This window comes from Balearica regulorum, chromosome 1 (genome assembly GCF_011004875.1).
Source record: "Balearica regulorum gibbericeps isolate bBalReg1 chromosome 1, bBalReg1.pri, whole genome shotgun sequence".
In the NCBI taxonomy this organism is placed as follows: Eukaryota; Metazoa; Chordata; class Aves; order Gruiformes; family Gruidae; genus Balearica; species Balearica regulorum.
The window spans coordinates 111,315,561-111,340,287 of record NC_046184.1 but is presented as its reverse complement, the minus strand read 5'-3'; the positions used below and the strand labels follow the sequence as shown (position 1 = coordinate 111,340,287).

At 36.3% G+C, this 24,727-nt stretch overlaps 1 protein-coding gene across 1 annotated transcript in view; it reads right to left on the bottom strand.

Annotated features, from left to right (window-relative positions):
- Nucleotides 1-24,727, bottom strand: part of NCAM2 (neural cell adhesion molecule 2) — a 326,924-nt gene that overhangs the window by 99,869 nt on the left and 202,328 nt on the right. The window contains exon 8 of the mRNA XM_075769966.1: nucleotides 16,758-16,903. Coding sequence (XP_075626081.1) covers nucleotides 16,758-16,903 — 146 coding nt within the window. The remainder of the gene's footprint in view (nucleotides 1-16,757; nucleotides 16,904-24,727) is intronic.

Genomic DNA, 24,727 nt, shown 5'->3' with positions numbered 1-24,727 from the left:
TTGAGGAAGGCGGAAAAGGGAGGGAAAACCAGTAACTATTTCACTGTATCACAATTTAAACTTGAAACATGCTTTAATGTCCAATCCTATAAATATACACACTCAAGTTTACTGCTATTTACACTAAATACTCAGCAAGTGGCAGCTGATATATAAGAGACTGAGCTTTTAACTCTGTACAATTGTTTCTTCACCGAATACAGGAAAAATGCACACAATTTACATCTTAAAGTATCTGACATAAAGCAGTCGTATAAAACATTTTGTATATTACAATTTCTATGGAAAGAAAAGTATTCTGATCCCACATCAGAATCCAAGAACAATGAATTTTCTTTCCTGTGAAAACCTCAAAGCATAGGTACATAAATTAAAGTTAAGGAATTCTAATGCAAAAGCAAACCTAAAACCCTCTGGATTGGTAGAAATTAGTAACCAAGACCACTTCGTTATCTCTTACGTCATTTCTAATGCTGAAAATTCTATTTTCATTATACCTTTAAAAAAGGAAAGATAAAAGTTATGAAGTGACTAATAAACATGCTACAGTACTGAATATCATGTTTTTTGGAAGGATTTCTTGCTATAATTAAAATGCAGTTTCTTTAAAACAAAACACTAAATAGCTTTCTAATTTCTGATATATATATATATATATATATTACAAGTACCTTGTATGACATAGTTTATAACAGTATTATTTATCTATGGATTATTTGCTTCTTTTTAAAAACATCAAGTATATAATACAATAGTAAATTTACATTATTACTACCTAAAAGATACATACACTTCAGCAATTTTATTTCTGATTTTACCTTGATTACAAATATTTCCCTAAGAAGTTGCATTTGAATCTGCAAGGAGACATACGCTGAAGCAACCTGTGACTATGAATCACAGATACAGTACTAAATACTGTATTAGTGATACATTAAGAGCTGACCTCCTAATGAACTAAGGCAGCTCCATACGATAGAGAGTAGTAGTAGGGAACAGGTATTTTCAGAAAAATACTCTCTTTACCCTTCCTTATTGTGTATCACAAACCTACAATGAGGAGCCAATTTTTTTCCTAGTACTTTCTCCTTGCGCAATGGAAAGTTTCTTACTGTGAAATTATATTGACCTATAGCTGTAACGACACATTCACTGATGTTCTTTCATCATGATTTTCCTAATTATATCAGAGATTATTCAGCTAGCTCAATTTTCTGTTTCCAGTAAACAGGTTATTAGAAACATATACGAAAAAGAGGAAAAAAAAATTGAATTAAAAAGATATATATTCCAAATGGTAATTCTTCACTCTCTGAAAAACAAGCGTGCACTAGTTGTACCTTCTGGGCAGTATGGTCAACAGAATTCCTGTAAAAAGAATTAAATTATTTATAATGCTCACTAAAGTCACTAAAGGTATTTTTACAGCAGTATAAAATTTGCAGTGCTGTTTTGAATTTCGTAACAAAGGAAAATTTTATCAGTTCAATAGTAATCCCAAATATTATAACTGACTGTATAATTCAGTATATATTTCACTATAATTAATTCCATACATTCCAAAGCACAGATATGAGTGTTAACTGATGTTTTAAAAGAAGGTAATGAAAATAAGCAAAAAGATCCTTGAAATTAAATAGCTTTTACAGTAACTTCTCAGTCTAATTTTTAGTTTAATTGTTTTCCAGTACTGCTAGAAAAAAAATATTTTGATATGGACACATTTGGTCTGTACTCAAAATAACTTTCCTATGTTCTCTTGTATGAGAAAAAAAAATATTTAAATATGAATGATAATTTATCTTAGGTTTATAGTTAAGGAAAAAACCAACCTCATAAATACTCTGAAGGACAGGACATTTTTGCATGACCACATCATCTATTCTCATCACCAAATATATGGTAAGAAGCGTTTTCAGAGGGATCTACTAAGTTAAGCAAAGTCCACAAAAGCAAATAAAACGTGACAATTGTAGGCAAGAAGATTTGGCCTAAATGATCATAAAAATACATATTTACTAAAGTTAATTTCTACTTTTTCAAAACTTTCTGAAAATTATTACAATAGTCTCTTTGAAATGGCTTATAAAGTGATGTAAAATATATAAGATGCTTTCTGCTGCATTGCTCAGAATGCTTTTTGTCATGTGGCTTCTTCATGAACAGTTTAAGAAGTCCTGTTCCTTGGTCCTACTTTGCAGATGGACTCATGCACAATTTCATTAATTGTAATTGAAGTGGGTTGGAGGGGGGAGGGGGGTTTGGTGGTGTTTTTTTTCCCCTACAACCTAATCACCAGCATAAAGCTAAAACACAATTGACCAATCTTCAGCAGAGACTTTGATAGGTACAGCTCAGGTACAACTGACTTTGTGATTTTATCCACCTGAAAAACATATTCCCTAGATCAAGAATTTAACATTTCACCAAAAACCACCTTTTATTTTGAATACTGATAGCAGTATAGTTCTCTGTCATTGTCAAAGAAAACAAAACTGTTCTATAGAGGTCTCCAGGTAAAATTACCCATAATGACAACTCCAAAGTATCAAAAAGTGCCTTCTGAAAGAAAAAAAAACCACAAACCTCACCAAAAAACCACCAAAGGGTGGGAACTTTCTGCACTTGCAATATACTTACTCAGAATATGTAGCTTAACCCAAATGAACTCTACAATAATCATGAAATAGGAAGTATCTCATCACTTGAGATTAATTCTACATATTCTGTAAATCTATATTTTTTATTTTTATAAAATTCTTGTCATGCTATATATGCTATTCTACTACCTGCTTTTTCTCTCATACTCTTGCTCCCCTGACTTCTCAGATGATTTGTAGTTCCACACATGAATATTCCCAAAGTCCTGACCAGCTGAGGCTGACCTGACTGATAGATGCACAGCTCCAAAACCATGTTCCAGAGATCCCAAGGCAGTACCAGAATGATGATGATAGTATATTTCAAGGGTTCCACATGCAGAGGAGGTATGCAGTTTTCAGAGTATGATTGCTAGAGAGAATAGGGATGTGATGAGACTACAACATCCACAAAGAGACAAGAACAGCTTCTGGGATATAATAACTTATTCAGGTACCATGGAATGTTCAATCTGCACAATTCTATTGCCATTGTAGTGCAAAAAAGTGTAATTTCTCAGAAGGGGAGAATTAGTTGATTATGATGCTTAGAAATTGTCATTCTTTTTCAATTGTAGAAAGCTGTACTTGGGGAGAGGTGGATGGTGTGATTAGTGGTTGAGTTTGATTTATCAACCATTTCTCCAACTCCCACTGAGGAACTGTAGCACCAAATGAGATGAAGTTGTATGGCTGCCAAAACGTGCATTTTGAGTTGGCTGAAAGCAAGAGTGGAAGGTGAGAACAGAAGCAGAAATTCGTGACTCGTTTGTAGCTGGATTTTGATAATATTACTTGGATGGTTACAGCAGCTGTGACTTTCAGTTGATTATCTTCCCTCCTACAGAGTCTACCATTTGGCTGACAAAGTACTGCTTCATCCCCTGAAGTCCCAGTGAAAGACTGCAAACAAAAAATCCCTACGTTTAAAATCTAGACAAGTTGAAATACCTTTATTTGTTTTTCTTCTTATGTTTAAAGCTTATTTGTGATCAAAGTGCCATCACTGTCCATAGTTACACCATTGCAGTTCAGTTTTGCTGTCACATGCTTACCAAATATGTCTTCTGACACTTTGTGTACCTTAGTGCTATTTTGGACGTGCATTGCATGTGTTAACAACAGAAAAGATGAAGAAACAGTGGCTTGGAATTGAGAGTGTTGTTTCTTTTCTAAAACACAGTGCAACATACTCAAGAACAGTCATTGTGAGAACATACAACTTGAGTAAAAACTGCAGGACTTTTTCAAGTTCCTCCAAAGGAGCTGCTGGAGATGTACATGATAGAAGATCCTCCCATGGGGCTAGGGGAAAAGAGGGGAGGAAAAAAAAAAAAAAAAAAAGAAAAAAGGAGAACCTGTTTTAATTTTATGCCTAGTTCTTCCTTCTTCAGATCAAATTGTCAAAAATTGCCAACTCATTACGTTGTCTTGGTCATGTTCCAAGTATGCATCACTGAATTTTCAAGGAGAAAACAAATACTGATTAATAGAATCATCTTTGGAATTTCATGAATAACAATATTGTTAGGAAGCTTTCTGATTTTGAGCTGTGTTGATATCCACATGAGAGGAAAACTTCAGATCACATACTTCAGGCTGACGTTTCTTATATGTGAGATTTAAGCAGATAATAATTTCTTATGAAACTGTTCCTTGAAAGGGCATGAAAGATAAGAACTTCGGTAACCTGACATGCTGATACTAAATGATGATAAAATTCCAGAAGTCTATTAAATGTAAGTGACCAGCAATTCCTAGTCTGAAAATCTACCTTTGATGATGAGAAAGGGCTGTTAGTCACAACAGCCATCATCGTGTAGAAGCTGATGGAAGCTCCCTTCTGGATTATGGATGGTACATTCACAATATTTCCCATTCTCTTCAGGTAAATGTATTCTATCCATGCACCTGTTGGAGACAGTAGAAAATTCCAGAGTATTGCTACGTGCATATGTCTTAAAGTCCAGTGAATCAGAATAATGCTACAGCAGTGTCTTGGACTTCTGTGATTTTTATAGGAGACCTTGTGATTCTTTTAGAACTGCAGCTCATTAAGTATATATGTCAGCATGCTGCAAATTCCTGAATTTGTTAGGAATTTGTTTTCCGCAAGGAAGAAATTATTGAAGAACCTATTGTTTGCAGATCTATAGTGTAACACCAGGGAAGTCACAAAAAACTAATCTTGAAGGAAAAAAAAATCGTTGTTTTGATTTTTCTGTTCATCTGCAGACATAGCAGTTACTTTTAAAGAATTCAGATTGGAAATAGTAGCGGGTTCTATGCAGGTTGTTAAGAGCATGTACAGTCTCAGGAAAAATGTATTCTTGAAAGCTTCGTATAACTTTTAGAAATTATGAACTGATATTTGATTGATGAACTCATATTTGATTGATTCATGCTGGCATTTCTTTCAAACTTAAGTTATTACATAATGAGATGATATGGGATGTCCAATACACCAAAACCACTTACTGAGACCTTGATTGGTTTTCACTCACAAAAGAGTATGAAAGAAAAATAATAAAGAGAGAAAATATGATGATCAGGCATTCAAGATTACTTCTGCTAAATATGCAAATCACAAGAAAGAAACAGTTGATGGTTATTAATAGCAAAAATATTAGCATCATATGAAAAAAGGTTTTAGAGGAAAACAAGCATTAGTGTTGGCCATAAAAAATAACAATAGTAAACACAAATGAGTTTTTGTAACAGAAATATTACAACTGTAATAATTACATATGTACTTTACAATTAGAAACTCTGATTCACTGACAAATAGTGTACTTAACGGTTTTATTCCTAAGAATTTTGCTGATCTGAAGCTACTCCAATACTGCTATGATGCCATTAACATGGGTGACTCTGATGGATTCAGACCAGCAAAATTCTCAGGAATAAGACCATTAAGCACAATGTTCGTATTCAGTAGAGACCTTACATAAAACAGCCACTAAAAATAATGATTTTACCATACAATTACATCTTACTTTAGACGATTCAATCTTATTTTAAATTGATTCTTTGGATAAATGAGAATGAGACACAGGTAATTGTACCCCAGCTTTGTAAATCTTTAAAATGGTAGTGATGCATTTGTAATTTCAGTGCAAATTGGAGTCATAAGGTCTTCCTGCAAAGAATGAGTAAGGGAAGACCCTAGCATAAGCATAGGGCTGCAAATGTGTATCAGTATGGGATCTAGGACTGCTGAGACTTAAAATACTAACTGTGATTTGCTACAATTTATTCTTCAGTGATTAGTCAATCTCCATGCACCTAAAGAAGAATAATCACTATTAAATATATACAGCATCAGTAACAACAAGTAGGAACTTCAACCTGGTCCTGTTTCTGTTTGGGTCAGTTCAAACCTGAAGTAAAGATTACTTCAGCTGTAAAAATAACTAGTACAGTGAAACTATACCATTGTACTTCACCAAGCTGCCCATACAGAACTATATTATTCTCCTATTACTAGTAAAGGCTCTGCACTGTTCCAGCAGTGCAGGGTCTCAGGACTTGCCAGGGGTTGCCTTGATCTGAGGTGATTTCAATTTGCTTTATGACTGCGAGTCCCTAGTCATCAGGTAAATACCTGAATTAGTGTCTGCTTTAGCTCTGTGCTCTGCGCAACCTGGTCTAGTGGAGGGTGTCTCTGCCCATGGCAGGGGGGGTGGAACTAGATGATCTTTGAGGTCCCTTCCAACCCAAACCATTCTATGATTCTGTGAAGTACCATGTATGGCAAAGGTCTAATCAACAAACATTAGTTCTGTATCTTAATCGGGACTGGAGGAGGCAGTTCTGTAACTTTAATAACTAACAGGTGAAAACACCAAAAAGAAAAAAAAAGGAAACCAAAACAACTTGTAGCTGGAAACCCATGAAGACAAAGCATGTAAGCTGGCTGCAGTACAAAATGGACAAAAATAACTTAAAGTTGACCCAAGGCAGGGAAGGAAGCATGGTTTTGGTTAGGTTTCTTTTTAAGGGGTCTGGATGGGAGATTTTCTCCTTGAGAAGAAGAATTTAGGATGCTGCTGAATTGTCAACCATTCTCTCCATTTTTTTATTTTTTTTTTAAGTAAAATAAGCACTGTCAACCTCAGATCTCAGAGGAATACTGGACAGGTGACTATGAGAATGAAAAGAAAACTAGGAAGCTTTTGTATAACAATTTTAACTGCAACATTAATTTTTTTCTCTGTATTACTTAGATTAACTTGGATTAAAGTGTTTGTATCTTCGTACTTGAACTAAGAATAATAGTTTATTTTGTTTAACTTGATACAACATTACTTGGACTGATAACAAATTCTTGGATAAATATGGTTGTATGCCCCTCTTGCTCACAAAACTCTTCGGTAAGAATATAAAATAACGTTTAAAATGACAACTACTCCAACAATCTCAAATTGAGCTTAATGCATTTGTATATACATTAATTTCATTTTGATAGAATTCAGGTTCAAACCATGACACAGTTTGGCTTTAGTTGCAGGAATAACTGATGTGCTGAAGGTATGCAGTTATATACCACAGAACAGCCCATACAGAGCAGCACAACATGTGCTTTCTTTGGGGAAAGGAAACAAAAAGAAAAAAAAAAAAAAAAAGGATCACGATTTGAGTTTCTCTTACTGGTTTGTTCAGTAGTTGTACGCAGCTTGGGATCCTTTCCAGTTTTCTGTAAAGGTGATGTATATTTTATTAAAATGACTATGGCTAGACAGCAGATAGGAAGTCTGTCTGGAAACTGGGATGAGGAGAAGCCCTGCAGGGCAATGTATAAGCAACAAGGCTTCCTTAGGGGAAGGAAAGGCACAGAAAGCCAGAAATGCATAACATGAGTCATGAGAAGCAGGGGAATTGTCTGCAGGACACAGATCCAGATCTCACAGATCAAGAGGTCTTTGCTCATAAACCCAGATAATTCTGTAGGGCTTTTTGCAACCGAAAAAACATCAGGAATTTATTACAGTAGCAAGCAAAATGGAGAAAATGAGCTAACCTGGACATATCTGAAATGGTGTAAAAATATTTGTTTTCAAGTTATTTTATTTAATTGGTATCATCCAGTAAAGTTTCTTCAGTTACATTTCTAAATGTATTTATATGTATGGATAGAAATAAAAGATTATGCTGAACACATCAGTCAAATTGGGTGGAAACTATTATGGAAGAATGTGCTGCTACTAGAGTTTGAAACAAGTTGGAAAGCAAAGATTGCAGCATGGCAGCACAAAAAAAACATATGTCATTCTGCTACGGAAAGTCTCACTGAGAAACAAAACCCTGGAAGCAATCTATAGCTTTTCTACTCAACTGCCCAAGCTAGGAAATTCAAGGAGTATATATTATTAAATTAAATTGTCAGAAGTTATGCATATACCCTGCTGAAGAAATAGATCTGTAACAACACATAAACTGCAGAGACCATGTGGATAAATTAATCACAGCTAAAAAATTAGTCCCAGCTCTAGGATTCTCAAGTACACAGGCAGATTGGGAGGGGAGAGGGAGGCCTGAAGGAAGGTGATCAGTTTCTGGGTGAGGAAGGAGAGGAAAAAGAGGAAAAAAGTGACAAACAGCTCTGCAAACACCAAGGTGGGAGAAGAAGGAGGGGGAGGAGGTGCTCCAGGCACTGGAGCAGAGATTCCCCTGCAGCCTGTGGAGGTCCACGGTGGAGTGGATAGCCACGCTGCAGCCCACGGAAGACCCCACGCTGCAGCAGGTGGACCTGCCTTGAAGGAAGCTGCAGCCCATGGAGAGCCCACTCAGAAGCTGGCTCCTGGCAGGTCCTGTGGCCCATGGGGGACCCACACTGGAATAGTCTGTTCCTGAAGGACTGTACCCTGTGGAAAAGACCCACACTGGAGCAGTTCTTGAAGAACTGAAGCCTGTGGGAGGGACGCACGTTGGAGCAGAAAAGACAATGGGCAGCAAATGGCCTCTTGGTGGGCTGCTGGTAGGGGTGAGAGTTTTCTTTCTCTTTTGTACAGCTACCACCTCCCAATGCCTTATCCAAGAAACAAAGTTACCAATAAAATTGTCAAAAATATATTTACTGAGAATATCTCACGAGCAAAAAAACCCCATGTTATTTGATATTTTGGCATTTGCTACAAGGTCAATGATGCATGTGTAATGTTTTATGACCACCCAATTTCATTTGAACAAATATAATGATAAAGGTAATAAAGACAAAAGGACTAATCTGTTTATATAAATCTGTAAATTTTCACACAGAAGTTGTAAAGATTTTTTAACATAATTAGGGCATATCTGCTAAATATGATGACCTGTGAGTTCAGGAGTCTGTAAAGAATATCGATTAATCTTAAAGTTCTTAGAGGTCTTAATTTTAAATACCTACAGCATTGCTTTTGGGTGAGATAGATAGTGACACTTTTATCTCAGAAGAGATTACTATAGTTTTGGTATTACTGAAATTACTTTGAATCTGTGACAAGGAACCACTGATAATTGCAATCTAAATAACATTGCAAGTTCCATACTGTAAATATTATGTTTGTCTAATCAGTATATTGTATATTTGTCTAATCAGCTAATTCTTTTTTTCCCCCTACATTTAAAAATTATAAAGGAAGCCACTGTAATTTCTGATGAGATTCTGTACTTATTTTCACATCTTCTAAATTAAAACAAAAATATATATTGATCAACAGACCGCAACTCTAAATGGGACTTCTGAAATGTGCTGGTAAATGGTATTTATTCAGTTTGGAATTCTAAATATTCACAAAACTGTATTCCGACCGCAAATTTCTACATTAAATATCCACTTTTGTATACTATTTTAAGAAGAACATTTTATAGAGTACCATGTTAAGTCAATAATTTTTTGCCAAGTAATATAATCCTGAGGGCTTTAACATTACATATGAGCTACCTATAAGATATAATAAAGCATGTTAGATAATCAGCTTGCAGTAAGGTAAAGATTACCACATGCTATTAATTCATTGACCTTTTGGAATATATGTCACAACTTGATTTGTACAAGCCGAAATTTATAGAAAGACAAAAACTATCTTATTGTTGATACCATTATTTATGTTATTGCAACATTTAGAAATTTAAATAACACACGTTGAGTCCATGCATAGATAGGAGTTGTTTCGACCATGAATCAGAGCTCAGACCTATGGCTGTTATGCAGTCCAAGGAAATACTGTTTGCTGAATTTCAGAAGCTGTCAGTAAGGGATGGTACAAACAGTCTTCACTTATGCCAGTGCAAAGAAATAAGACTCTCGCGTCATGCTTTAGGTTAGGTTGCACAGCCCCCTAACTATCACGAATGATGGACACACATTGTTCCATCAGCATTGTCATGTTAAACTGCCATAACTTGACTGCGTTTGAAATCTGAGAACTGGCATTAATAGGAAAATGGTGTAGGAGTAGATGCACACAGGGAGATGGTATAGTGAAAATGTGATAGGGAAATGTGGGGGTTTTTATCAGCATACTAAGGACATTAATAAATTATTAAGAACTAATTATTACACAGAGTTTAGATAATTTGTTAAGCAAAACAAACAACAGATTGAAAGACAGAATCCAGGCCACTTGCTTTCATCCTGCTTTTTCCAAAAGTCTAAATACTTATTTTCTCCTAATATACAAGGGTATTCAAACTGCCTTCCAGGTCAGGAAAACTACTGACAGATTTAAAAATACATTTTTCCAGCATTCCACTGTTGATTGTGCCATTGATTGTGCTCATTTCCTATGAGTTTCCATGGTACCTAGAAAAAGTAACATTTCCGAAGTTTCTGGAGAATGTCCTATAGTACACCAGTGAACACTACCAAAGGACTCCAGTCTATAAAGTGTAGCTGTATAGCTTAATGCATCAACAAATGCAGGATCTCTATTTCATCAGACAAGTAACAACTCTTAGACAGTTATTAATATAATACAAATGAGACATAATACAACTGATACTTAGGCAGAAGCTCATGAAATGATCTTTTGTGAAGTGGAAGAAATGAATGAATATTCAAGTCCAAGCTGCACTTGTATCATAGGAATTTTTGTCCCTTAAAAAGTTTCGTGATAATTTCAGTCTTCATCAGTGTAACAGATGGAATATCATCACTGATGACTAAATGAAAAAAGCTAATATTGGAAGGGAAAGAAAGGCCATTTCCAAGCTTGTACGGCTTCATTTCAGCCAGTAAATGCAGCACCACAACCCACAGAAAGTACCCAAAAATATCAACTTGGTGCATAGGTAGTACCTAAGCAAACGGATTAAAAAGGAGACAATTTTTAAGTTTGAAATATAAATATAAATCAGGTAGAAATAGCATTATCCATTTACAGAATGGATAAAAACATTATACTTAATTTAAGTTTAGGTGTCATGTTAAACAGTTGATTAAATTAGTGATGTTTGTAAATACACATCCTTCTTTCCCTAGGTTGCTTAAGCTTTTAATACAGAAGAGGTATTAAATTTTACATTTTCTTGGCTTTTTGTCATCTTTAAATAATCAATGACTTTGTCCCTGCTTACTTAATTCTGTCCCAGTGGAAAATGACCTTAAAGTTTTATTGAAAGAAAAAAATTTGCAGAAATGAGAGAACTCTGAGCTAATGTAATTATACAGTGATCCACACAACATGAATACATATATGGATGTTTATATGTAAAGACATTTGGGCCTACTCTGGGTAACAGAGCATTTAATTTCTCTCCTAAAAGAGGAGCAAATCTGAAGGGCCCTCTGGCCATGTGGCTGAGATTTAGTATTGAGTTGTCAATATAACCACCAACCAAGCCTGCATTGGGGAAGAGGCTATGGTACATCAAAATAATTTCTGGCTTCAGTTTTGGCTTCATTTACACATCACTGCAGATACTGCTACCTGAAGGAGTGTATGGAACTCAGATGAGTGATTGCGCTACTTAAGAACTTTGAAATATCCCGACTGGCTTGCAGCTTTCCTACTGTAATGCTTCCTCAGCTCACCCAGGAAAGCTGCTCTTTACTTCTAACTGCATACAATCTTACTCCTTCAAAATCAATCTTCTGACTAAAATACTGTCACGTCCCAAAATTGTACACTCCACTTTTAGGTCCTTCTAGTTAACTGAAGAGTTTGTCCCAACTCCGTATTGGTGTAGCCAAACATGCCATAGAGAAGATGAAGGAGCCCCGAAACCTGTGAAGATTTCTATGGATCAGATGACTGGTGAGAGTATGCTACTCAGTGCTCATACGTGCTCCATGTTTTGCACATGTCACAGGGTATAAAACTGTATATTCTCAACAGTACTAATTACCTAATATTTAAGGACACCCTCTTGCTTTCTAATCATTCTCAAGTCCATTTATTTACCTTCTTCTTCCAGTCACAATATTCTTACTCTTCTATTTTATAACCTTAACATGTGAAGCCCACCATGATTCATTTTAGGGTTAAAAATAAAATTAAAAAAAATCTTTATCGTCTGACTGAATTGTTTGCGGAGTGTCTCAATTGCCTAATCAAACACAATTGCAGTTGGCTACATAAACTGTTCTGGCCTTCAGGCCTGTGTTAATATTACAACAGCAAAAATATTCTATGATATTGTAAATAGAAGCTGTTCACACAACATGTAGGTGAAACAGGTGATAACAATTTTCTTCAACAAGGCAAGGAGACTTGCCCCTTACATTTGTCCAACTATTCAAAAGAGAAAAGTTCCTGAGAGTAATTTACAAAGCATGGGATTTGTACAGCTCAGAAAAAGAAAGAAATCTCCTGGAATCAATTAAAATACCCTAGATATATCTATGTTTCTTCTTTCTTGGGTGATTCATTTTGAATAATGAGCTGATGCTTGGTGAGCAAGAATGTAACAGAGCTCTCATTACTATCTCAAATGAAAGGCAATACAATTTGCTGACATTGTAACACTGCTTCTTTTTGTGCACTGACAATAGCATATACAGGGAGTAAAACAAAAATCAGCTTCTTTTTATTAACATTTGTAATAGCTGAAGTGGAGTTAACAGCCTTGGGGAAAAAGCAGAGTTGACCTTTCAAAGAAAAAGACAAAACAAACTCCAAATCCTTCACCTTTTGCCTGATCATGAAAACTATGAAAAACTCTACAAGCTCCAAATAGTTATGATTTGCATGTCAACATAAAGTGAATGCAAACTTGGAAAAGAATTTAATTATTGGTCTGAGCTCTGCAATATTTAGAAACAATGTCATAGGAAATTTTACAGGGACACCCAGATTATTGCTGCAATGGTAGGTAAATGGAAGGAAGCAGAACTCAAGCTATCTCTGTAGTCTTCACTATAAAATTAAAAATCAGAGATTTTTTTCACTTGTGGATACAAGAAGAATAGTGTGAGGTATTTCAAAGACATTTGTGGGGTTTGGGGGTTTGTTTCTTTGTGGTTTTTTTTTTCCTTCCCTTTTTTTCCTTTTTGTTTCTCTTTTCCCCCTTTTTTTCTTTTTTCTTTTTTTTTTTTTTCTTCCTTTTTTTTTGTTAACCAGTTACCCCACACATGAGGCATTATCAAAACTGACTATCAGATACAGGACTCTGACCTTTCTGATCATAAATTCTTCAGGGTAAAGATTGTCTCTGTGGACACATGCTGCATACAGTGGAGCTACTATCTCATATCAAGCCCCATCTGTTATAGTTATTTGCATTCCAAAACAGAGCTTGAAATGGTAATTACAAACAACATTGGTCAGCTTTCATATTTCTGCTAGAATCAGACACTAGGAAAGTAGAGCACGAAAACTCTGCCCTCACACTTCTGCAGTATGCACAAGAATCAATGAAATTTTTGTATCACAGAATAAGGATATACTCTTCTTCAGGGATGTGTGTAGATATGTGTGTGCGTGTCCAAAATCCATTTTACAAGTGATTACAGCAAATCAAATCCAATCACTATCCCTCCTTCTGTTCTGCAGAAAGCAATTCTTCTGCCTCCTCTTTTTTACCGGGAAAAGGGCCAGGCCTGCTGGATGCACAGAGGTCTGTAGGAACACACCATTCCGAACCACAGCCGAAAGGGGCACGGCCAGGTTGGCGCATCAGGGAAAGGACGTGCGATGTCGGGCAGTCGGAGGCTAGAAGCGCAGAGGCAGAGCACATGCACCAGGCAGAGAGTTTTGGCTTGACACTGAAGCAGCAGATGAAGCTCTGTCTTGGACTAAATACCCATTTTCAAATCTTTAAGGGTGAGCCAAACACCTTCTGTCACACATAATCATTCATTTACACAGGCTTACTCATTCTCATGTATGCATGAGTTATAAAGCCATAAAAGGATTACAGAGGTCATCTAATGTGACCTTCTGGAAAACTTTCCATTTAAACTTTCAAGAGAGGTCAGAGGAAGGGGAAAGACCCTTTTATTTCAAATTCTCAATGAAAGAGGGACCACACACTGTGTGGTAGATTGTTCCAAAGGCTAACTGATAAAAGGAGAGAGGAAAAGGCTTCTTTGCTTCTGGTTTGAACTCAGTTGGCTTCAACTTTCAAGTACCCACTTCTGATGTATTGAAAATCCTTTATCAAAGCTATATTTTCCTATGAGATAATTATGGTCTTCTTACTCATTAACATTATCCTCCTTAAGCCTAGTAGAGTTCTTTCTTTGATCTATGACTTTGGTGCATATTTCAATTCTTTTGGACACAATCATTTCAAAACTCAGAAAAGCCTATGTCCTGGTTAAAAGATCTATCAATCATATGAAAGAAAACATTCTGAATCCATGCAGGCCTATAATGATCTTACATTCAGCCTTCTTCCTTACCCATACAAGGTATACTTGAATTTTAGCAAAACGAGAATAACATGATTGAGAAGCTGCATACTAAAAGTAATAAAAGTATAATTAAAAAATAAGAACAACACATTTTGTGGTTTTTAATCATTATCATGTTAATATTATAGTTAGAGCAGTTCTTCCATCTTCTGTGGAAAAAAAATATAACACCCAAAGATATTCTTAATTCACCAAAATGTTGGATGAAGTCTATACCAAAAACGTTTTAAAACTGGTAAAAAATTCAAAAGATTAATTATCTGAATATAGATTGTAATTTTTATATTTATGCAAGTATGTCTGGTGATTGAACATTACTGCAGAAGTTATCACATATAAATAACAATTTCAGTTTAAGACTGTTACAACACACTCCATTTTCTTCAATTCACCTTTTCTCTTTCTGTGCGCAAAACATTGCTGTATTATTCAACAATTATTCAATATTTTAATCACTGCCAGTTTTGTTCCCTATTCACCTAATTTGGCAGGAAAGCACAAGCCAAGGCTTTGGGACGACCACAGGGCAAATGCAGCAGTGTATTTTATAGCTCAAGAACGTATACAGTATTTCAGGACATTTATTCAACATTCAGCAAAAACTCTCCCATGAACAATACACACAGAGTTCTTTCACTGGCAAGAACAAAAGGAAACCATGTAACTACATTTATTCTCATTCTTTTCATCTTCCGAATACAGTATGTCAGCACACTAGTAGAAACTAAATATAGGTTTTAATTTGGTTGTCAGTACTATTCAGTTGAACCACAGTTCCAAAAATGCAACAGTAACACATCTAGATAGTTTAACATCTGCAGGTTGAATTAAGAATGTAATACTGTCCTATATAAGCACTGGATACATTTCAGGTTTCAACTGCACCAATATTTTTAGCTTGTTTCTGCGATTTGCTTTCCTTTTCAACTTCTGACATAACAAAGTTATTTTAGGAACATTCCAAACATAAGTGAAAGGCTAGATTTGTAACCTTTGAACCAAGTGTAGTCTTTGTGGGTCAGAAAGATGACCTTTGACTTTAAATATTTGGGGAGACAAACTGTTTTGTTTTAATGCAAAACTATTAAAAAAAATATGATATAAATACTCTTATGTTGCTCCAAAATGGAAATCACAGAGCAAGAAAATGGTAGACAGAGCTTCATATAAACTGCCTCAATTCCAGGAAAGGTCAAGTGAGAGACTAGACCAGACCAGATATTATCCTTCAGAACACAAATAATAGCAGTACATAATTCCTTAATATATAGCAATTCTCTATAAACTGAGTGACTTACTATGTATCTAATTCCCTCATTGGCATGATTGCTGTACAGGTTTGTCAATTGTTTTTTTAAGCAAGAACTATGAATATGCAAACATCTGCAAGAAGACTGTCCATTTTGCTACTTGATTATCTGGAGTAAAAAAATCTGAATTAGCCAGCCAGAAAGAAGGCATCTCATACTTTAACCAGCACAGAGAAATTCTGTAGTTTATGTAAGGAAATTAAGAAGAAAATACTTGTTCAAATGCTAAAAGAAAATTATTTTTTTAAAAAAAAGGAAAAATAAAAACAGCTCTGTAGAAGCAGCTTGTTATCTGCATGGTTAGGAATAACATTACACTGTTCCCTTTTGCTTTCACCATTCCATCTAATTACAGCTCTTACTCCCACGGTAACTGACTTTCTTCATTGTCATACTATAATCTTTCTCTACTCAACTTTTGTAATAAAATATGAAAATGGAAAAACAAAATGGGAAAATGGGCTCGATTTGTAGTTACAGACTACTTGCTCTGTGTGAGGAAAAATATAAGAGAGAAAAATAGGAAAAACCCCCAAACATTAAAATAAAGATACTCCAAAGTATTCAGAATTTTTTTTTTTTTTCAGATTTCTATAAGCTCTACTGTATTTTGAGAAATATTTTGAGTCCAAATATAATCATGAAGGGCTATGGGCAGCCATTAAGACCAAGACAAAACCGAAACCCTTAACAGGGATTATGTATGAAAATTTAGACCTGCTATGGTGAATTACCTTTCAGCACTTTAATTGCTTTTTTCTTTGGTGTTTTTTTTTTTTGTTTTTTTGTTTTTTTTAATTTTAATTTAAAATTTATAATCTCCATGTCTTTCTTATTACCTTGGAAAGCAGCAATTCCTTCCAATTCCAGAGGAATCTAGAATTAATCTATCTCTAAATTAATTTTCTGCTTATGAAAAGATTAGCCAGACAACACATATTTAGCTATTTTAGACATTAAAAGCTGATTTACCTTGTCACCTTCAGAGAAAGTTATTCCATCAATGGCCCTTTTCCAAGTAATCTCTGGGGTAGGTTCTCCTTCTGCTTCACAGATGAGGGTCGCCTTCCCGTTCTCAAACGTGGTTTCATTTTTAAGTTGTATTATTTGAGGCTGTACTGTTAAAAATACAAATTACATTATTTATCCTGCACAAAGAATGTCATGTCAAAATCTATCTTTTAAACCACTTTTTTTTTTTTTTTTTTAAGCACATTAATGTTCGTTTGCTTAGGATTAACTAAAGGTTTAACGTCACCATCTATAAAAGCAATCAACTTTTCTGACTTCAAGTTGCACAACAACTGTTTCTGCATGTCTGATGACCTGGACTCCCGGCTCAGCTTGGCTGATACCCCCAGGGCTGCCTGCTCCGTTGCTGGGGTAGTGTTGGATGGGTGCTGACTGAGGAGGCCCCTGCCCTGGTGTCTGTGTTCATGTGCTTTGCTGCTGGCTCACTGTCCCTTAGGGACCAGCTAGCCCTCGCTGCTCTCTGGCACTTCAGGAATGAAGCAAAGATTCAACGTTTCCACAACCCTCCTCCACCTGGGCAGGAGCAACTCCATGCACCAGTGCAGGCTGGGGACCAACTGGGTGGAGGGCAGCTCTGCAGAGAAAACCCAGGGGGTCCTGGTGAACAAGAGGGTGACCAGGAGCCAGCAATCTGCCTCTGAGTAGAGAAGGCTCTGGGGGATCCTAGCCATGTGTATAAATACCTGATAGAGGTGAGTACAGACAGAGCCAGAATCTTCTCAGTGGTGCCCAGTGACAGGACAAGAGGTAATGAACACAAATTGAAACACAGGAAATTCCATTTAAGAAGAGAAAAATCTTTTTTTACTGAGTGGGTGAATAGAACACCTGCTCTGAGCAGGGAGTTGGTCTAGATGGTCTTCAGAGGTGCCTTCCTGCCTCAGGCATTCTTTGATTTTATGATAATCTGTGTTTGTCTTCAAATACAAATTATTTGGAAAAAATATAGAATTATTAATTTTCTTTAGAAATATCTGCCTTACACAAATTACTGAACTTAACAAAATCTCCCCATAACAAACATATTGTACTGATATTAACACTAATAAGAACTGAAGAGCCCTCTGATACAAAGCTATTCATCCTTACTTACTCAGTAAATAGGTAGAAAAAATATAATTTAAAAATTCCAGCTATTGTTTGCATTCTTCAAATCATTCCACTTTATAGCCACAAGTAGACAGCAACTATAGTTCTCAACCTATACTGTACCGTGTCAGGTACAATTTCTGGTTACACGTGAACACTTTTATTTAGAGGACTTATCTGTGCAGTATCATACAAGAACTCTGTTGTAGAACTATGCATAGAATGTTAGTCTCTTCCATGGCATTCAAGTAGCTTCATAAAAAATGTTTTGGCCCTAAATACTCACTCATGTATAACCATTAATAAGTTTCTGTGAACCTATCCACTTTGTACATTGAATGAGACACTCATCCCACTGGAAAACCTAGCATGTAATCATGCAATAAGAATATGATTCAGTATGTTTACACCCAAAACAAGTGAATTAAGTTTACACAAATGTGTTGGGTTTGCATGGCAAGGTTTTGGTAGCAGGGGGGCTACAGGGGTGGCTTCTGTGAGAAGCTGCTAGAAGCTTCCCCTGTGTCTGACAGAGCCAATGCCAGCCGGCTCCAAGATGGACCCGCCGCTGGCCAAGGCCAAGCCCATCAGCGTCTCTCTGATAACATATTTAAGAAAGAGAAAAACAGTTAGAGAGCGCTTTTGCAGCCGGAGAGAGGAGTGAGAAGATGTAAGAACATCTGCAGACACCAAGGTCAGTGCAGAAGGAGGGGCAGGAGGTGCTCCAGGCGCCGGAGCAGAGATCCCCCTGCAGCCTGTGGTGAAGACCATGGTGAAGCAGGCTGTCCCCCTGCAGCCCATGGAGGGAGGATGAGGGGGTGTAGAGATTCCACCTGCAGCCCGTGGAGGACCCCACGCCAGAGCAGGTGGAGGCACCTGAAGGAGGCTGTGACCCCGTGGGAAGCCCGCGCTGGAGCAAGCTCCTGGCAGGACCTGTGGACCCATGGAGAGAGGAGCCCACGCCAGAGCAGGTTTGCTGGCAGGACTTGTGACCCCGTGGGGGACTCACGCTGGAGCAGTTTGCTCCTACAGGTCTGCACCCCGTGGAGGAGACTCACGTTGGAGAAGGTCATGAAGGACTGTCTCCCGTGAGAGGGACCCCACGCTGGAGCAGGGGAACGATGAGAGGAGTCCTCCCCCTGAGGATGAAGAAGCGGCAGAAACACCGTGTGAGGAACTGACCGTAACCCCCATTCCCCATACCCCTGTGCCGCTGAGGGGGCAGGAGGTTGAAGCCGGGAGTGAAGTTGAGCCCAGGAAGATGGGAGGGGTGGGGGGAGGTGTTTTAAGATTTGGTTTTATTTCTCATTCCTCTACTCTGTTTTGCTTAGTAATAAATAAGATGAATTTCCTCTCTAAGTTCGGTCTGTTTTGCTCGTGATGATAATTAGAGAATGATCTCTCCCTGTCCTTATCTCGACCCGTAAGTTTTTTTTTCGTTGTACCTTTTCTCCCCTGTCTAGAAAAGGAGGGGAGTGATAGAGCGGCTCTGGTGGGCACCTGGCCCCCAGCCAGGGTTGACCCACTACAACAAGTAAATCTCATTTTGGCAGCTCTTAACATTGACTTTGTAAATATTAAGAGCATTTGTTAAAAAATAATATATGATGTTCTATGTAGTTTTCCTGAGTTTTGCTTTTGAGGAAACCCTACTATAGCAGGGCTATTTTCTACTATGAAGTAGACAATAAACAGAGAGGTAACCTATTTTCTAATTGTGTTACAAAAGTATATGCTATGCAGAAAAGTAATATTAGCTTATGCCAGTGGATCAAATGGGGAAAGAGAATCATTTGGGTTGGAAGAGACTCCAGGACATCATCTTGACCAACCTCCTCATCAACACAGGGTCAACAGACTCTGTTCAGACCAGACTGCTCAGGGATGTGTTGAGCACTATCTTGAAAAATGCCAAGAACAGAGACTGCATAGCCTTTCTCACGAGCCTGTTGCAGTGCCTGACTGCCTCATGGTGAAGAATGTTTTCCTTATGCCTAGTCTCCTTTTTCATTTTATGACCACTATTTCATTTATGACCATTGTCTCACAGATGCTGCATTCAGCAGTACCAATAAAAACAATAAAATGAGGTTCGAACTTGCTATATCCAGACACAACACCTACCTCTCTTTTATCCATTTCCCACCACACCATCCTTGGCCTCATTTCTCATTCCTTATCTCCATACTCCTTCTGTTGCTTGTCTACTGTCTGTTCACCCTTGACTAGTACAAATAAGGTATTTTGTGTTTACTGCATAGAGATGAAAAACAAGTCATATTTTACCTAACAAAGCACTGCACTAATATCCTGGTTCATTAAGGTATAATCTACGGTGAGTGACACTGTGTGCAGAAAGAAAATACCCTGAGAGATCAGGGGCTCTTGAAATGTCAAGTGGATCCAGCTTTATTGGAACAGTAGAAGGTAGGAAGCAAAAGCATTACAGTAGGACATCAGTTTGGCTGCAAAAAGCTGAAGCTCTCCTCAATACTATAACAACGGATATCATTTGAAAGAACTACAAAAAAGAATTTGAGATAAAAGATAAACATGTTAAACTTCAAAATAACTTCAGGTATTACTGTCACTTTCAGAATCATCCAAATGCCTATGAAATATTCTACCTTGGGTAATTCAGATACTCTATTTCTATGGCCATGTCTCCTGGCTACAATATAATCTCTTCTTTCCTTTCTTTCATTTGATACAATATGATCCCCAGAAACAGGGAAAGACCTACAGCAGATATATCATTCATAAAAAAAAAAGCATCATATATTTTTTTTAATGTCAGAAATTTTCAAAATTTGGAATTACATTATTTCTACCAGAACAAGAGGATTTCCCCATCTGGACATAACAGACAATATGATCTTCTCAAGATGATGTATGTTCTAAACCATGTAACTAATACTGTTTAATGTTTGATCTTAGACTTATATTGTAATTTCTTTAAGGCCTTCTTCAAATGGATCACAAGACAGAAAGTTTTAGCTTGACATTTTAGACATGAGCAGCTGACATTTAAAGGAATAAGCACTGATTAATCATCAAATATATCTAGCTGACAGTTATTACTAGGAAGAAGAAGAGAACTCAAATGGGGGATATTATTTAATTGCTTCATTTTCATAGGTCACAAGTCATAATTTGCTATTGGCTAGAAGTTTTTATACTGTTTGACTACTTTTTGATGACATTTTGGACATTGGAATATATGAATATACTTTTGTGTAAATAACAATATTTATTTAATAATGCCAAGACTAGTATTCACAGAAATACTGAAATAGGTGTTCTGCCCCCCCTCCCTTAACTGCTCTTTCTAAATTCACAAGGTCATTCTCAAACTGAATTGGTATTTGCTTGCTGTACTCCAGCAAATATGAAAGAAATGAAAATACAGGGTCTTGGAATGTCAATCCAAGAAGTCTCCAGGTCTTTGCTGGTTTCTTCAGTCAAAAATATTGAAATATTTGTATTATAATGTACTTAAAAAATTGTAAACTGAATGACCTGAGCAAAATGAAAGAAGGCTTGAATACAGAAAGGAGTTATGCTTAAGCTTCATGAAAATTGTTTTATTTGGAAGGAAAAGGAACTGCTCGTTACTAGACATGCATTTTTTAAATATTAACAGAGTGATGTTGCCAAATAAAAAATAACATTTACTGGTTGGAAAGTTTGCTCTCTGAGCAGAGAAGGTTAGTGTTGAGTTTTCTAACGCTTCCTCAATAAACAAGTTTCTTTCAGATTCCTCCCTTGGTCTCTTCTAGATTTTTCTCAGAGAAGGACAATACCCTTTTAACAGAAAATTTAAGCTCATTGCTGTGTACCTTACGGCCTCCCCAAAAAGCTTAAGAAGAACTTCGATAGCAATCTGAGGTTCTAGATTTGTTATTGATTGCTTACAACTGATTGCTTGAAAAAGGTACACAATTTATTGAATTCACAGAGTTCTACCCATATCTTTGACAAAAGAGGTTCATCAGACTGGGAAAGCAGCACATATATAAAGTTTGAGATAGTCCTGATTATCTCTCATGAAAAAAAAACTGCTTTAAACAGCTTGTTATTAATACAAACATGGATTTATTGGCAAGAGGCTTAGCATATGTCTGTATCGCTGCCTGATACGATCTCTTGATTAATATGACACATGAGCAATCACACTCTTATGCTATCTTCCTGCACAGCCACACTTGTATCAGGTAGCAAAACTGCAATCCGTCCACCTGGAAACTGCTGGTATGATTTGAATTTAGTAAAAAAGCTAGAGTCCAACAAGGAAATATCTAAGCAGCAGATTCCTGCAACTTGACGCCTGACATAATAAGGATTCTCACACACACCAGTAAGAAGTGTTGACTTGATTTAGTGCATGATAAACCTGAGTCTTTGTACATGTTAAAATGGTATTACTACTTCACACTCAAAGGGGTTTAAGACTTGTCTTCTGAAAGAACTGGCATCGCTGCCTTTGTAGATTGCATCATTTTTATTTTAAAAATTAGAGGTGTTCCAAACAGGTAGGGAGGTAAGGGGAAGGAAGAAGGAATACAGAAAATGTATGAACTTTTGACACTATATTTTTAAATGATGAATTGCACTTTGTGAAGCTGTAGTTGGGGATATCTGGGATAAGCAGGCACAGACAGTTCCATACAGAGATCCATGGGATTGCCTTTCTAGATATATCAGTGAATTTAAATACAGAGCTTCCATATATGTATTGAATAGTATCTTAGAAAAAAACTCAACCAAAGCACAAAAAACCAAACCAAAACACATATTAATCTACTTCTTAAGCTCAAAGGAAAATTAATGAGGTGTGCTCCAGGTACTATAAATGTGAAAGGAATGCAGTCATTAAGCCTAAAAATAATGGAAAAAAATTAGACAACATCTCACCCCAATCTCATTACAGATTCACTGCAGCCTCTTTGGTTACAAGATGCATGACTTTTCAGGGCCTAGATTAACCTAAATGTTTTGAATTTTAACATTTGGGACACATCTAAAAGGGATAAGACAGGAGAGGTCTGTTGTTGCATTTCCTCTCATCTGCCTGATGACAGATAAAAAATGAATAATAGCATATACTTTTCTCAATAACCAATAAAAGTTACATTGAACACATCTGCAAAAACCCTCTTGCTATACAACATTCAGATTATGCTTAAAAAGACATCTAGAAACTAAAAATGATATGTGCTTAAACTATACAATAATTATAAAGGGTCTTTTGTAATGCTTCTCAAGGATTTTTTCACTCATTTGACTTTCATGAAATCAATTGTGAGAAACTACTGAAATGCCAATGAAATTTTTTTTAAAAGCTCAGACTACCCTCTCATTGATTATGTAGGTGAAACACCTGTACCCTAGAGAAACTGAAATTATCATATGCTAGAAGTTCTTCCCAATTTTTTACCAATTCTGATTAAAAAGAAAATATCTTTTCTCTTTCCAGAGAAAGAAATTTCTAGATGTAAAAACGTCTCTTTCTATGTACAGAAGAGAGATAACTTATGCATCATGGAATGAAAGAACCAAGCACACGAGTGATTAAGGAGTGGAAAACAGCAAGTAAAGAACAAACAAAACGAAGATATAAAAACTGTCCTCAGAATATAACCACTATTCTTATAAAGCATGAATGTTTTCAATTAGAGCTAATTTTGTTTCATTTAGCCTGATCAGATTTTTATTATAAGGTAAATGAACACTACTGCCACCACTCTGGAGATGTAATGATGGAAAAATACATGTTTAGATCTTAGAAAGTAAGATGATGTAGGAAGGTTTTAAGGGATTGAATTTTCTTGACTGCTTTAAAATCGACTGCTTATTACTATGTGATTATGGAAATTTTTGTTGAGGTGCCCATAGCTGTAAAAATGTGGTAATAATAATTCAAAATGCTTATTCACATGTATCCAAACACACACACACACAAATATATGGCTAATTAAATCACAAAACAAATCAAAGAAAACAATGAAACTGAATAGCATGGGTAAAAGAGATATAAAAAGCTACCAAGCAGAGACAAATACTAAAAATATTTTTAAAGAATTCAAGAAAGAACACCTATTGTTTCAAGCCATTCAGAAGGACCAAACATAAAGGAATTTGTATCAAAAATCTTAGCACAAGCCCTAAGCGTTAATATGGATGAGATCTTTTAAGCAGTAACAGATAATGATAGAGAGAGAACTATAGCAGATAACAGGATGACAGACAGAGATTACCAAATCACGATCAGGAAAAAATCCTCTGAGGGAAACAGGGCTTTCTTTACTCTTCTACTCTCTTATTCAGTAGAACAGATAAAAAACACTAATAATGATAAAGAATTGGTGAGAGCAAGGTGTATGCATATATGTTTCTATATATATGTTAGTGTTTCAGAAAAACTGTCAGAGTAAGAATTTGAAATGAGGACAAACCAGCTTTTTTAACACTGATACTGGAAACAAAAAAGACGTTGAACAAAAAAAAATCTAGGTCATGCATGGAAACTAAACATATGCAGGTGTTAGATGGCACTAAGATGGGCCATGTCCATTCCAAAGTGCAGAGTACTAGAGGAATTTTAAATGCTGAATGCTATAATGTTACTGTTATTTTTATTGCATGATGGTTGTGTTACTGTTTTTACAAGTTTCAACCCTGCCAGAGCCCTGTTGCAGTAGAAACGGTAGTCATTGCCCCAAGGAGTTTGCACTGTAAATTAAAATTAAAAATAGCAGGTAGGTGAGACAAGCAAGCTAATGGAGTGGGAAAGAATAATGTAATTTAATAGGTCATTTTAA